The following is a 17,011-nucleotide window of genomic DNA, read 5'->3' as shown; positions in this document are numbered from 1 at the left end:
ATGTGACCGACTCTACATTGGAGAGACTTGTCGGAAATTGGGGTTCCTCTCCAAACACCCCAAGCGGAACTTCCCAGAGGCAAACCATTTTAACCGGAATTCCCATTCCCATTCATGGCCTCCTTTTGTGCCACAATGAGGCTACCCTCAGGGTGGAGGAGCAACACGTTATATTCTGTCTGGTAGGCTCCATCCTGTCAGCTTGAATATTGATCTCTTCTTCCTGTTTAAAAAAACTTCTCCTCCCGCTCTTCTTCTATTCCCCACTCTGACCTTTTAACTCTTCTCACCTGCCTATCACTTCCCCTGTGTCCCCACCTTCTTCCCTTTCTCCCACAGTCCACTTTCCTCTTCTATCAAATTCTTTTCTCTCCAGCCCTCAACCTTTCCCATCCACATGACTTCACCTGTCACTTCCTAGCTATCCTCCTTCATCTCCCTCCACCTTTTTATTCTGGCATCTTCTCCCTTCCTTCTTAGTCCTGAAGAAGGGGCTCAGCTTGAAACGTCCACTATTTATTTATTTCTGTAGATGCTGCCTGACCTGTTGAGTTCCTCCATTTTGTGGGTGTTGCAGAGAAATTCATCATTTGCATTAACAACCAACACAATCCAAGAATGTGCTGGGGAAGGCGCAAATGCCACCACACATTCAAGCATTGGTGTAGCATGCTCACAATGTTCAACAGAACAACATCAGCAACACATGCCCATTCCCTACCTCTCACTCACTCACATGCACAAACAATCCTCCAGTTCAGGGACTGGCCGCCTCCAGGACCCCAACCTCAAGTGAACTTGTAGTCTTGCAGATATTGGGCATCCAATTTCCCAAGTGGACTCACAAATTGAGGCCTTTGGCCATTGTGCCTTGACTTCCAGATTTAACAACTTCAGTCTTCACCTGTTGGCATTGACCCCCGGACCTGCTGATGACAGGACTCCAATTCTGGACTTGTCAACTCGCTGACCTTGAGGGTCACTGGTCTTCGTGCTTCCTACCCACATGAAAATCCACTCATCACCAACCTGTTGAGGTGAGGGATGGTATGGGGGCCACTAGCCCTCACTGATCTTTGTCTGCTGTGTTTGCTGGCCCAACATGTCCTTAATTACACAACCACATTGATGGCCTTCAAATGCGGAGCATTCCTCTGAAAAATTCTTCAGTCTCTAAAAAATTGTAATTGGTGCAAGAAATCACAGGGACCAGTTTTATCTCTAAGGGCTCTTGCTTAAGAATGTGAGAAATTGAAGCGGTAGTAAGCCCCTGATATGCAATCAGGGTTACTCTTCCATTGGTCCAGTTTTCCATGTTGCACCCACATTCCCATTTCACTTCACAAGTGCCAGTCAGTCTCAATAATTGGCTGGCTGTAATGCTCTGATTTAGAGATGTGCACTGCAACTAGGATAGAATTTTTCCTCATTTCAGCCCGAGATGGCTGAAACCTATCCCTTACATTCTACACCGCTTGTCCACTGTCGGTCTGTTTATCAGCTCAGGAACATGAAATCCTTGCAGAATCTTGTACGTTTCAGTGAGATTACCAATTATTTTAAATTACAGTGATTATAGACAACCTTACCCACAAAGTATAAGCAACCTAGTGAATCTTTGCTGTAACACCATCAAAGCAAGCAAGTATTACATAAGACCATAAGATATAGGAGCAGAATTAAGCCATTTGGCCTATTGTGTCTACTCTGCCATGTCATCATGGCTGATACATTTCCCTCTCAGCTGCAACGTCCTGTCTTCTCCCCATATCCTTCATGGCCTGACCAATCAAGAATCTGTCAACCTCCGCTTTAAATATAGCCACAGACTTATCTCCCACAGCTGGATGTGACAACAAATTCAACAGATTCACTGCTCTTTGGCTAAAGAAATTCTTCCTTGTCTCTGTTCTAAAAGGGCACCCCTCTATTCTGAGGCTATGTCTCATGGTCTTAGACTTCCCCATCATAGGAAATATCTTCGCCACATCTACTCTATTGAGGCCTTTCAACATTCACAAAATACTGGTGGAACACAGCAGGCCAGGCAGCATCTATAGGAAGAAGCACTGTCGACATTTCGGGCCAAGACCCTTCGTCAGGACTAACTGAAAAGAAAGATAGTAAGAGATTAGAAAGTAGGAGGGGGAGGAGGAAATGCGAAATGATAGGAGAAGACAGGAGGGGGTGGGGTAAAACAGAGTGCCAGAAAGGTGATTGGCAAAAGAGATACAGAGCTGGAGAAGGCAAAGGATCATGGGATGGGAGGTCTAGGGAGAAAGAAAGGGGGAGGGGAGCACCAGAGGGAGATGGAGAATGGGCAGAGTGATGGGAAGAGAGAGAAAAAAAAGAGGAGGGGGAAAAATAAATATATCAGGGATGGGGTAAGAAGGGGAGGAGGGGCATTAACGGAAGTTAGAGAAGTCAATGTTCATGCCATCAGATTGGAGGCTACCCAGCCTGTATATAAGGTGTTGTTCCTCCAACCTGAGTGTGGCTTCATCTTGACAGTAGAGGAGGCCATGGATAGACATATCAGAATGGGAATGGGACGTGGAAATAAAATGTGTGGCCACTGGGAGATCCTGCTTTCTCTGGCAGACAGAGTGATAAGCCTTTCAGTCCCTGAATCTTCTTTGTGAATATACTTCAGTATTGCACATCATATTCTAAATGCAGTCTCACCAAATGCTTGAAACTCCTTGAGATAGCAAGGATTCCTTGCTCAGGTTTTGCAAACCCTCTACAATAATTTTCTGACAAAAGGTCATTGACCAGATCTGCTGACTGGTTTCTCTTCCCACAGTTGCTTTGGCATTTCAATTTCTGTTCACCTTCCTAATCAATTGTTTGACCTGTGTATTAAATTTGTGTGTTTTACATATTATCAGAGACAGAAGAAGCTGAAGACTCCGAAAGCTGAAGCAAAAAGCAACCTGCTGAAGGAACATGCAGAGTCTGTGGAAGCAAAAGTGTCACAAAATAATGTGACATCGTTGGGCAGGTTCTTTTCTTCTTCTCCAAGCAAGTTTCCACACATCATTTGCACACTGTCTTCTCTAAATCTCCAGTAGAGATCTTAAAGAGTCAAGGGCCAGTACTGTTCTCTGTGGCACACAGATAGTTACAGCTTTGCAACTTGAAAATGACTCATACCCTTACTTGGTTTTCTGTCCTTTAAGTAAAACTTAATGGAAGCTACTGTTTCAATTTGTTGGGCAGAGCTGAGGTGGCACCAGAGGGTGGACCCTTTGAGCTCATCTGTGAAAACAGCTTAATTTCTTCCTTCTAATGTTTCTTTTTTTCAAGGTGGCTGGGGTTCTGTTGAAGCCCATGATCTACCACTGTACTCAAACTGCAGTTCTTCACGGTGATGGTTCCCCCTCCTGGGGGCTCACTGACCAGCTGTTTTTTATGGAACCATTGGGGTTCTGAGGCTCTGTGGCCCTGTAAGCATACCAATTCCATGCTGGTATCATCAACCGAAGCGTCGCAGGAGAAACTGAACATCACAAATAGTTTGGCTATTGGAGGCTCTGTACTTGGATTGCTCTCTTTCTCTTGACAGTGGGAAAGTTTGATGTTAATTCTTGAGTTGGAGAGCTTGGAATAAAAGCTCTGTGGCAGACTTTAACATCGTAATCAGTGAGATGTTTCCCTCTGGCTGTTGGAAGGGTGACACCTCTCTGTCCCTTTATTAGAGAGAGGGAGAAAGCCTGTGGCATATTGAATTGTTGGGTGAACAATTAGTTTTTGTTGTGCTGCTGATCACAGTCTCTCTTTGGGTAGGCTTGGTGGGTGGAGGTGCTTTTTGCTGAAATAACGGTTGATGCTTTGCTGATGCCTGCAAGTGTGAGCTTTCAAATTTTTCATTAATCAGAATCAGGTTTATTGACACTGGCTTAAATTTATAGATTCAATGATTCAATTATGGTTATTAGTTAAAGGTTATAATTTATTGAGTCACAGTGCAGAATAGACCTTCAAGCAGCATGTCCAGAAACCCCGAATAACCCTAGCCTAATCATGGGATAATTACAATGACCAATTAATCTACCAATTAGTATCTCTTTGGACTGTGGGAGGATTTTAAGGTGGGGGGGTTATATGGGAAGCAGGTTTTGAGGGTCGGCACAACATTGTGGGCCGAAGGGCCTGTAATGTGCTGTACTATTCTATGTTCTCTATGTTCTAAACTGGAGCACCCAGCGGAAACGTATGCAGTCACGGGGAGAATGTACACACAGCAGCGGAAGTGAATCTGGTCACTGGTTCTGGCTAACTGCCAGGCTACTGTGCTACCAGTACGGTACTTATTGAAGTACGTATACAGAATAAGAGTCTGAGGTTCGTCCTTGGAGGATGAATGCTGTGAACTTTGTTGTTTTGCAGCAGCATTACAGAATAAAGACATAAAAAGTACAACCTGTACTTGATCTGGTATTGGGAAATGAACCTGGTCAGGTGTCAGGTCTCAGTGGGAGAGCATTTTGGAGATAGTAATCACAATTCTATTTCCTTTACCATAGCATTGGAAAGGAATAGGAACAGACAAGTTAGGAAAGTGTTTAGTTGGAGTAAGGGGAAATATGAGGCTATCAGGCAGGAACTTGGAAGCATAAATTGGGAACTGATGTTCTCAGGGAAATGTGTGGGAGAAATGTTGGAGAAACATTTCATTTCTATATACATTATATATATGTATAGTTAAATGACAATAAACTTGACAAAAGAATTATTTTGAACAGTACTCGTTAAAAACTAAAATTGATTTAATTCCAATATTGGTGATAGGAATTAATATTCTAATAATATGATGCCATTTTGAGTCCTATTCTTCATCCCCCGTTCTTTAAGAAAACTCATAACTTACACTTTCTTGGGACTGTGGATGACTTCATCAATATAGCACTCATTTCTACTGTACTCTGTATTGCTCTGACTTCTTGAATCTGTGGGTTGCACCCACCATCTCTCATCCTTGGGACTGCTTGCTGGGATGCAGTAAAAGTGGCTTCGACCAGGACATTCTGCATCCCCAGTAAGTAAGCAATGCCTAATACCTGGTGGCATAAGACATCAGGCCTTTGCGATATGAGACCCTTCACGACAGAGAGCTCATAAAACAAAATTAAATAGTGATTAAAACCTGCATTTATATAGCATCTTTCATGACAGAGGGCTTCAAAATGTTTTAGTGCCAGTTAAGTACCTTTTGACATATAATAGTAATATGGTTGTCTGTGGCAATTAGATAGTGCACAACAAACTCTAAGACAACCCGAGAGCTTGTTCTCAGTAATAGAGGTTAAAGAATAACTAGACCGGTTCAGTTTACTGCTCCTCAGTTGAACAAATAGGATCTCTAAAACAATCCAAGTGAAGAGATGGCGACTTGGTTGGTGGCAATTTTGACTGTGTTGGAACTGACATTTTAGGTTGTATGCTCAAAGCTCAGGAGTGGGACTTGTTCCCATGATCTCCTCCTTATAATGCTTACACCTTTTTAAAATAAAGTTTCATAGATAAACCTTATGTTCTGTTGGTTGATGTTCAGGTACTAATCCAAGTAGCTTTAATTTTTCAGTCTGCACCATTTGTTGCACCCAAGGTAAGACATTGTATTCCACCACAGTGATGTTCTCACTCTGTTGCTGGAGTGTCATCACAGACTCCCAGTGATACAGACTGTGCTTACAATGAATGACTTTGCAGGAGCAAGATATACCGATTAGTTGAGTGGTGTTGCAGCAACAGCCTTGCACTCAACTTCAGCAAGACCAAAGAGCAGCTGGTGGACTTCAGGAAAGGTAAGACAAGGGAACACAAACCAATCCTCATAGAGGGACCAGAAGTGGAGAGAGTGAGCAATTTCAAATTCCTCAGTGTTAATACCTCTGAGGACCTAACCCAGACACAACGTATTGATGCAGCTATAAAGAAGGCAAGACAGCAGCTATATTTCATTAGGAGTTTGAGGAGATGTGGTTTGTCAACTAAAACACTCAAAAACTTCTACAAATGTACCATGGAGAGCATTCTGACAGGCTGCATCACCGGCTGGTATGGCGGGGTGGAGGTGGTGGTGGGAGCTACTGCACAAGATTGCAATAGGTTGCAGAAACTTGTAAAATTAGTCAGTTCTGTGATGGGTACCAGCCTCCATAGTATCCAAGACATCTTCAAGGAGCAGTGCTTTAGGAGAGTGGTGTCCATCATTAAGGATCCCCACTACCCAGGACATGCCCTCTTCACACTGATACCATCGAGAAGGAGACATAGAAGCCTGAAGGTTCACACTCAGTGATTCAGGAATAGCTTCTTCCCCTCTGTTACCTGTTTTCTAAATAGACACCGAACTCATGAACATTATCTCAGTCATTTTTTTATTTCTGTTATCTTGAACTACTGATTTTAACTTAACTATTATATATATATATATATACTTAATGCAGCTGCATTATTTTCCATATTTATTTATCATGTATTTCATTGTACAGCTGCTATAAAGTAAACAAATCTCACATTTGCCTGTAATATTAAATCTGATTCTGATTCTGATTAAATTCCTTTGGAGAGCATAACGTTCATTTGCTGGGATCAGTGTTTTAAAGTCATTGTTTTAAAATAATTAAAAACTAAAGCTCTTTGTTTTAGTCCAAAGAGATCAGCAAATCTGTTTCCTTATTGTTTGTTCCCGGTTCATCGAGTTAGCTTAGAATTGAAGCTCTAGCCCTCTCTCAAACAGTTCACATCTTTGTGACATTTAAGCAATCATTAGCCTTTGTGGTCAAGCATTGCTTTTGAAATGGTCCCAACTGCCCCCTGCGGAGAGCCATTTAGTCATTCTGTTGATCTGATATAGGTGCTTACTTACAAACATAAGAGATTCTGCAGATGCTGGAAATCCAGAACAACACACAAAATGCTGAAGGAACACAGCAGCTCAGGCAGCATCTAAGGAGGGGAATAAACAGACAGACAATTAATTCTTGCAAGATTTTATGTTCTAAACACTTTATTCTGCACATCCTGTTTCCTCGGGCGTCTTAAAGTGTTTCACAACCAATTAAATACTTTCCAAGTGTAATCATTATTGTAAAGCTGGAGGTGTGGTTGTATTTAGCAAATTCTCACAAACCCCATTAAAGGGTCTTGACCTGAAGTTTTGACTGTTTTTTTTTCCTCCATAGATGCTGCCTGACCCGCTGAGTTCCTCCAGCATATTTGGTGTGTTGGTCCAGCCATTTCAGATATTGGTTGAGGAATAAATTGGGTGAGTCCAGAATATTAGCAAGATTGTCCCAGCTTTTCTTTGCAAACATGATAGTACATTCTCCATTTATTTGTATGGGGTAATATGAGCTCTAATCAATGGTGCATTAATACTCCCACAGAACTGGACTGAACCACCATTTTAGATTTTGTCTTCAAGTCTCAAGTGTAGGACACTTAGTAGGTCGGTCTCGCTGGAAAAACATCCAACATGGTATTCACTTCCTAAAATGGACACTTATAAGGGATGAAAATACGATTCCCTTCTGCAATGGTACTAGTTCTGAAACTCCCAGAAACTGACATTTTAAGCATTGACATCTTTGAACAGATCAGTTTAACAAGAAAATACGATAAATTCATGAGCACAAAATAATCTCCAGATGCTGGAAATCAAAAGCAACACACACAAAATGCTGGAGGAACTCAGCAGGTCAGGCAGTATCTATAGAAAAGAATAAGTTAATTCATGAGATTCCAGTCAAAAACATATACCATTATCAACTACTGTTCCTGGTAAAAAATTGCTGTGGCATAGTTTTAATTGTGGCTGGGAGATCTTGGACAATGAGAAATGGGTAAAATGCAAACAAACAACAGACTTTCAAATCACCCACAAGGCTGATATAAAATATGAAGTGCATTGCTTATCCACCTCAACCGGAGCAATTGGAATGTTCTAGAAACTTTGAAAATTCTGGAAGGCAAATTTCAACGTTACCTTCTGCCATATGTGTAGGCAAGCTCTGTAATAATGGAGTTTATTATTAAAATAATCAAACTCTAATCAACTCAGGTAACTCAGAACATTATTTCCAGCTAATTTCATCCAGAACATTATCATAAATTAATGTACAAGTACAGAGAATCAGAGCTACCATATTCATAGAATTATCCTACACTGAAACAAGCCCTTCATCACAGCTTCTCTGTGTGAACCAGGGTGCTGACCTCTTTTGCTTGCATCCGGCCCATATTCCTCCAAGTAATTCCTACCAATGCAACTGTTCAGATAACTTTTAAATGATGGAATTGTACCTGCTTACACCACTTCTGGCAACTCATTCCACATACACACTATATTCTGTGCAGAAAAACCTGGCCTTCAAATACCCTTTAGATCTTTCACCTCTCACATTAAGCCTATGAGTCAGACTCCACTACCCTGGAGAAAAACTGAAGCGTACAATAAACTCCTTAAGTATATAGTTGTCTCTGTGAACTTCAGTCGCCCCAAAGCACTGATGACATAGCAAGGAGAGGCATTCAAAGTCATAAAGGGTTTTGATATATACTGTCAGTAAATAAGAAGAAAGTGTTTGTCTCAGCAAGAGGTTCAGCATAAGGAGTTACCATCATGAGCAGAGAACTACAAGCGAGAAGAAGGTACTTTTTATGAAGAGGAAATTGTTTTGATTGGTAAGTCACTCCTGGAAAGGGAGCAAAAACAGGTTCAGTGGTTATTGCATAAACACTCAAAGGTTCCTTGGGAACAGGAAAACAGGTAGTGAAAGGCCTGATACAAATAGTGTAACTTATCAGCCTTCTTCTTCAATATGAATGCAAAGATTCCCTTCATTCTGCAAGATTGCAATGAACAGTAGTTAGTGCAACCAAAGACAAACTTTCATGGAATGTGTTTCAGGTCTTTGAATCATGTCCCTCAAATGATACAGCACATTTACAAAAAGCACCTTTGTTTTAGTCCTTTTATTCTTTGGCATGATCATCTTAATCAGACGACAAAATTCAATCTGAAGGTTTATCTTAAGTACGTCAGAGAGAACATTTTTGGCAACCTCGTTGATAAAAGATATATAGCTCATTGCATGTCATGTTGTAAAGATGACATTTTGTTACAAAAGCATAGCAAACATATTTTAAAGGCCAAGCATTTCATGATGGTGTATCTGAATAGAAGACATAAAGCTCCTTGTAGCTACAATTGTCCTTTAACTGACCCCACATCAGAAAGGGGCATGGTTTTGAAGAAAGTGGACTGCGGTTTACCTAAAGGCAATGCCTCAGGTGGTCTCTAGGGGCACGCAGATAGATTTTTCACACGATCCACAATACACTTTACACACTTAAATGTAATCTGTCAGTATTTTTGCATTTTGGGCCAGGTGACATACCACTTAGATATCAAATAACCTCTCATTGTTCTCCTTAAAGAAGGGAAGATCAAGGTTAGATTTAATTTTGCTAGCTGCCACAGTATCTCTTTCTCTCTAAGGTACCAGAAAATAGACAATAATTGTGTGTGTGTGTGTGTGTGTGTGTGTGTGTGTGTGTGTGTGTTTTAGTGTCGGGGGTTTGATTATTTTTCTTTGGGGAGGTTCCGTGGTTTTCTTTGTTTTGTGGCTGTCTGTGGAGAAGATGAATCTCAGAGTTGTATACTGCTTACATACTTTGATAATAAATGTTCTTTGAATAAAACTAACAAAAACAATGGTTTACTCTTTAAGAACAACATTCTTCTAGTTGCTCTTTCCATTGATGGGTACAGGTTCTGGAACTTTCCAAACAAGAATCTGTTGCACAACATGGGTATTAACTGACACATGATAGGTAAATTCCTTAAAGTGGTGCAACTTCAACACAACCATGATTGTTCCCAACCGATAATACATTTGACATGTATTATAGTATTGAAAATTATCAAAGAGGATTTGACAGAGTAGATGGGAGAATGTGATTTGTAGAGGGTGGAAAATAAGATGACAAAGGTTAAAGATAAAAATGCCACATGGAAGTGAGGACATTTTTTAGGTGATATTTCTATTACAATCTACAATGTAACTACTTGAGAGAGTAGCAAAATAAACCGAAAGAGTAGTATTTAAAAGGAAACTAGATTTCAAACTAAAATGTGACCTGTCAGCAAAAAGACAATTGTGGAACCAGTCAGAAAACTCTTTGAAAGCAAAAGAATGATAGGTAAGATAGCCTCCATCTGTACTAAATGATTCCTTTATTGCCTCTCGTTAAGGCAGGTATCAGTCTTTACTTTTTGGGATGTAAATTTTATTTCCGTTGACAGAGCCCTCTGGGATTTCTTTTCCATTTAGATTTATTTTCAGTTGGAGGACTTATGATTCATCCCATTTCTGGCATCTCGAGTTCCCAGCTTGTCCCTGCACTCATTCCAAGCAGTGGCTCAGAAAGTCCATTTTGGAACACTTCCACATTTTTCCAATCTGGCCTTTGATTTGAAGAAGTGCAAAGTGGTCACAAAACAAAGGGTGTGTCCTTAAAAGTCACCAAAATTGGTCTGAGATATTCTGTGGGTTAGGATAATTATGCAAACTACTGTGAGTTCGTTTGTGTTGGAGGGGAGGTTGAAAGAGCAATATGACATCAGTTTGTTGATATTAACAACAATACATAAGGTTGATGCAAGTGAGATACTTCCCACATTGTATGCACAGAACTTGGAAAAGCTTGCAAATGGATATTGATTTGATCTAAAGAGGAAATAGTATCTGCAAGGACTTATCAATTCCAAGGAAATTCAAACATAAAATTTTTCTACCCCTTAAAGCAGTGTGAATTTAAATTCAAGTATATTGTCATTCAACTATACACATGTACAAAACAACATTCCTCCAGACCAAGGTGCACAACACAATACGTGTAACTCATACAAACAACACAAAGTAATTCTACCAAAAATAAATTAAAATATAATAAAATATATTCCAGAAGATTGACATTGAGCTCAGGGTACATATACGACACATTTCAAAAAGTTTATTTCTTGAAGCGGAGCTAGTAAGGATTGGCATTCAATGTGAAGGTGACAAATGCAGACAAAGGTATTTATTGTGTAAAGGAGATAATAAGCAGCTAAGTCTTACAGGGGGATTTCTATAACATCTTTCACTTCAATAGATATGGCAACATGATTGATGGCAGTATAGTTATTGAAAATTTGACACCAACCCATGCAGGAAACAATAGGGCATGTGCAAGAATTTGATCAATGAAATAGATAGAAAGGAATGCCTTAAAGTAAGGTTCAGAGAGGGAATTCTAGACATCATGGTCTACACTACTGGAGGCACCACACCTCTGGTGGAACTTAAAAGTTGGCGTGACACAATAGGAATAACGACAGGTTCACAACTCCTGTGACATGGGTTTGATTCTGTCATTTGGCGCTACAGGCAGGGCTCTGGTGCTACTGTAAGTGTCTTTCTTGGGCTCTGTGGGTCCCTCCTGCATTCCGATGAAGTGCTGGTTCATAGGTCTGATTCCTACTTTAAACTGCCTCTAGTGTGGGAGACTGGTTGCAGAGTCAGTCTGGGGTTGCTAAGCATGTGAGAGATGTGGCAGAAGGACGTTGTTTGACAAGTCAGCATAGACACGATGTGTCAAATGACAGAATACAGTATGGGACAGGTTCTTCCAATAACGTCTGTGCAAACCGTGATGCCAAATGAAATTAATCCCATCTGCCTGTACATGATCCATATCATGCCATTCACTACGTGTTCATATGTCTGTCTAAATGCCTCTATCATGTCTGCTTCCTTGGCAGCCTGTTCTTGGCACCTAACACTCTCTCTGTAAAGAAAAAAAGCTTGCACGTACATCTCCTTTGAACTTTACCCCCTCACCTTAAAGTTATGCCGTCTAATATTTGACATTTTTTTACCGTGGGAGAAAGGCTCTAACTGCCTACTTTAACCATGCCTCACAGACTCCCAAAGTCCAGAGAAAATAATTCAAGTTCGTCCAACATTTCTTTATAGTTAATACACTAATATTAACTCAAGCATTCTCATTAACTTTTGAAGCATCCTGTGCTATTGTAGACACAGCTATTGTTGGCAGAATCTCAGGTGGTGACAAAGCGTACAGGAGTGAGACAGATCAGCTGATTGAGTGGTATCACAACAACCTTGCACTCAACTTCAGTAAGACTGATTGTGGACTAATTATCTGTTATGGAGGGGCCAATGCACAGGAGTGGGAAAAGCTGCAGAAAATTGCAAACTCAGCCAGCTCCGTCATGAGGACTAACCTTCCCAGCATCAAGGACATCTTGAAGATGTAACCCCTCAAAAAGGCGGCATCCATCATTAAGGACCCCCATCACCCAGGACATGCCTCCTTCCCATTGCTACCATCGAGGAGGAGGTACAGGAGCATGAAGACACACAGTAAGCATTTTAGGAACAACTTTTCCCCTCCACCATCAAATTTCTGAATGAACAATGAGTACTACCTCACTACTTTTACCCTCTCTTTTTTTTCATTAATTAATTATATATATATATATTCCTTACTGTAATTTAAAGTTTTTTATTATGTATTGCATTGTACTGCTATTGCAAAGCAACATATTTGATGACATACTGTATGCCAGTGACATTAAGCCTGACTCCGATACTAAGCATCCAAGTCATTCCTTGACCAGAGCTACCCACAGTATTCCAAATTCAGTCTAACCAAAGTTTAATACAGCTACCACATGGCTTCCTGACTCTTATATTCAGTGCCTAACCAATAAAGGCAAGCATGCCATACACATTCTTCACTATGATATCTACTTGTGTTGCCACTTTCAGGGAGCTATGGACTTGCAGCCTAAGATTCCCAAGTACATCAATGCACTTAAGGATCATGCCATTTACTGTGCACTTGTCCTTTATATCTGACTTTGTAAATTTCAGTACCTCACACTTACCAAAATTAAATTCTGTCATTTCATTGTCCTTTAACAACCTTTTTCATAATCCACAAATCCACCAATTTTTGTGTCATTTTCTAAACTTGCTAATCCATCCATCTATATTTTTGGTCAAGACATTTATATCAGCCCCTCCAAACTTCAGCGGAGCTGTTAAGGTTGCATTTTTTCGTAGTGCACTGGAGAGTCACTTGATTAAGTGACAGAAATCAGGACTTTTCTGATTCAGAGGAATATCTGAACTTCAAACTTGCAAATGTTAGCATTTTCACCAAATGTAGACATGTGCCCAGGACAAAGAAAAAGTCACGTTAATGAAGTGTCAGATATAAACGAGGTAGAACACTTGCTTCCAAGTCAAAAGATTTTGGAGTACCGGTAAGATGCTTTCTTTTGAAAAGTGTGTGAGAGTGAAGCACAAGAGGGTAGAGAGAGAACTGGTTTGAATCAGTGCGAGCAAGTTTTCCCCTGTTGCTCTGATTAATACACATTTCTCTGCTAACCTCACCAACAGATTGCTATTGATATTGGTCTGCTATTGCCATGTGTACCCAGATACAGTGAAAAGCTCGTCCTGTATACTGCTTGTACAGATCAAATCATTATGCAGTGCATTGAACTAGAATAAGGTAAAACAATAATAATGCAGAATGAAGTGCAAATGCCACTGAAAGAGTACAGTGCAGGGAAACGATAATATGCAAGATCATAACAAGGTAGATTGTGAGGCCAGGAATCTATCTTATCATACATAAAGTCTGTTCAAGAGTCTGATAACAGTGTGATAGAAGCTGTCCTTGAGCCTGGCTGTCCATTCAGGCTTTTGCATCTTTTGGCCAATGGGAGAGAGAATGCTGCTACTTGCCTTATTACCTTGCAACGGTGATTACATGTCTAATGCATTTTTAGAGGAAGAAACAATTTGAATTTTAGATTGATTACCTTCCATCTTAATTATAAATTCTGGTTCTCTCTGCTTTTCCCTCTGAACCTCTGCGTATTTCAAATATTTGCTGTTTTATTTCATATCTTCAGCATCTGCAATATTACTTTTTCAAAAATATATCATTGCGTGTAAAGTACTCAGGTCCCCAAAGCTGCAACAAGAGTTCCTTCTGCCATGCTTACCTACAGCAAATGCAAAGGGTCAGACTCAATAGCATAAAGCTTTCTGGTCTTCAACAACCTTTGACAACACTTGTGATGCCCTTTTGGGATACGCATACTTGCAAGGCCCCCGAATGTTTTGAAAGTCACAGTAATTACTTTCAACTCTGCTTCACATTCCCATTTGGATATGTCCATACATGACCTCCTCTACTGCCATGATGAGGCAAAACTCAGGCTGGAGGAGCAACACCTCATATACTGTCTGGGTAGTCTCCAGCCCCTTGGCATGAACATTGAATTCTCCAACTTTCGGTAATTCCCTCCCTCTCCCTTCACCCATCCCAGTTTCACACTGCCTCCTCCTCCAGCCGCCTATCACCTCTGTCATGATTCTGCCCTCTTCTACTACACAGTGCTTTCACCTTACATTCCTTCTTCACCTTTCCTGCCTATCCCTACCTGCTTCCCCTCCCCCACCCCTTGATCTTTCCTCTGACTGGTTTTTACCCTGAAACCCACCAGCCTTCTCCTTCCCACTCTCCCCCCACCTTCTTTATAGGGCCCCTGCCCCTTCGTTCATCAGTCCTGATGAAGGGTCTCGGCCCGAAACGTTGACTGCTCGTTTCCACGGATGCTGCCCGACCTGCTGAGTTCCTCCAGTGTGTTGTACGTGTTGCTTTGACCACAGCATTTGCAGTGTACTTTGTGTTTACAGTAATTACTTGGCTAGCTATTAACATTGTTTAATAGCAACAAAAGCAAATCTGCTGGAGGAGCTCCACCTCTGATCCTCCAATGAGTACTGGCTCTTCGACCTCTGGTTTCCCTCTCCTGAAGTCTATAATCAGGTCCTTGGTCTTGCTGACATTGAGTGAGAAGTTGTTGTTAAGACACCACTCAACCAAATTTTCTTGTATGCTGATTCATCACCATCTTTGGTAGGGCCCATATAGATGGTGCAGCAGGATTCTCTTTGCTCCAAAGAAGCTACAAACACAAACAGCTAACATATTGATGCAATTACTAAGAAGGTATGCCAGCAGTTACACACAGGGGCGTATCTATGGAAAATAGCGCCTGTGGCAAGCTCTGAAATTGCGCCCCTGTCCAAACATCTGACACCCATCTTTTGGATAACTTTATCAGCTCAAAAATACAAGTCAAGCTCGTTAATCTTTTAATTAACAAATTATGGCACTACATGAAAATTATAACGGCACTTTCCTGCTTTCACTGATGCAAATTGGTCTATGATGTGATCAAAGTCAGTTTTTTCAGTTTCTTCTCTTTCTACACTCAGCATAGCAAGATCACAGGGTTTGGCTTGACCATGGAGGCTCTCAAATATGAAAGTATTAGTTTTAACTTGCTGAATGATCTCTCACAGCTGGCGATGGAAACTGTGACGATTAGCATTATCCGAATAGCAATGCAAAGATTGGGGAAGACACTCTCATCTCCATACTGAAATATAAATTCAAGAAGCTCTTCAGGTCTTGATATTTTCATGGTGACCTGCCTTGATAGCAACATTCTGTAATCCAAAATTTCTTCATATAGCTGCTGTCCATCAACATCAGAGCTGTACAATTTGCTCAAATTTTCGCACTTCTTCTTTAGGTCGTTATTGTTGGTGCTGTAACACAGTCCTTCGACATCGAAAAGGAACCCAAACTTGGCGTCAGTCTCATGGAAACGAGCGAACCTTTCATCCATTTCTCTGTGAAGACGGTCAAGTGTTCCCTTCATGACTCTTTCCATTTCCTCCTTAGCAGGTTACCCAGCTTCTCTCGAGTTCTCATCAGCCATTCGTTTCTTTCGCTTCTGACGTCTTTCAACTTCAATATTCCATTCTTGAAAGAGACCAACTCCTTCTTCGAGTGACTTCTTCGACTGACCAACACTTCTCTTTCATCATAAAAATTATCTCAGAGGGCTTTCAAATCCAGGGCAGCATCGTGGAAGTTCATACTAGGATCCTGCAGCTTCTTTTGAATACGGTCAATGTGAATGAGTACTTTGTTCCAAAATCCTAGCAAAATCAGAAGTTTGTAACTCAACATGCAGTTGTACAGCTGCCTTGTGTCACTTCTTGTTTCACTGGTCTCGTTTTCATTGTCTATCATGTCCTGGAGAACTTGAAGTATCTCCTCGAGTAACTTGTTGATGGGCCTCATTGCTTCTGTCCTTGAAATTCCACCTGGTTTCGGACTCCAACTTAACAACCACAGGCGTGGCGTTTTTGAGCTTTTCCCAGTGCTGTGTTGAACGAGAGAAAAACATGTAGAGAGCTTCGATGGTTCCAAAAAACGTGACCATCATTGTATTCTACTTGGCTGCATGTACACCCACCAAGTTGAGTGAGTAATTGTCACAATTCACAAACACAGTCAGGTTGTTTTTCTCACATTCTTTGACGTACGCCACTTCTGTGTCCAGCCATCACAGCAGCGTTATCATAGCACTGTGACCAACAATCTTGTAGCTCCATTTCGTCCTTCTCTAGCTGTTTCAAGATGTCTTCAGCCAAGCCCTCAGCATCCTTCTGGCTTATCCGGATAAAACCAAGGAAGGACTCTCTAATAAGGACCGTTTTCCTCTCAAAATCAACTTCCACATACCTCACTACTTCTGAGATCTGCTCATGGTGTGCCTTATTGTGAGTCAAGTTGAACATAAAACCATAGTACTTGGCTTTACAAATGCTTCTCAGTAAACTCTGGTGAACAGTTGATGCCATCCTGTGGATAAATTCATTCTGGACACCCGGTGAAAGATAAGACGTGGATCCAGGATGACTTTCCAAGAGAGTGAGGTGTTCTTTTATGACAGGGTCAAAGATGGCCAGTAGTTTCAGTAAGCCAAGGAAATATCCCAAATTGGAGTTATCGTCTAGCTGAAGTGACTCCCTGTGTCCTCGCAAAGCCA

General features: G+C 41.0%; 1 protein-coding gene across 5 annotated transcripts in view; it reads right to left on the bottom strand.

Annotated features, from left to right (window-relative positions):
- Nucleotides 1–17,011, bottom strand: part of LOC132383602 (uncharacterized) — a 75,776-nt gene that overhangs the window by 22,509 nt on the left and 36,256 nt on the right. For 3 of the 5 annotated variants that reach the window (XM_059954791.1, XM_059954793.1, XM_059954789.1), the window contains exons 1-2: nucleotides 14,632–15,015; nucleotides 6,878–6,957 (exon numbers count right to left, since the gene is read on the bottom strand). In XM_059954791.1, coding sequence (XP_059810774.1) covers nucleotides 6,878–6,957; nucleotides 14,632–14,823 — 272 coding nt within the window. In that variant the 5' untranslated portion in view covers nucleotides 14,824–15,015. Of the gene's footprint in view, nucleotides 1–6,877; nucleotides 6,958–14,631; nucleotides 15,016–17,011 lie in introns of those variants that run through there. The other 2 variants (XM_059954792.1, XM_059954794.1) reach the window with 1 other exon arrangement.

The sequence above is a fragment of the Hypanus sabinus genome, chromosome 30, assembly GCF_030144855.1.
Source record: "Hypanus sabinus isolate sHypSab1 chromosome 30, sHypSab1.hap1, whole genome shotgun sequence".
Classification (NCBI taxonomy): Eukaryota; Metazoa; Chordata; class Chondrichthyes; order Myliobatiformes; family Dasyatidae; genus Hypanus; species Hypanus sabinus.
Note: the sequence above shows the minus strand (reverse complement) of the source record. Positions and strands in the feature narration are given on the sequence as shown.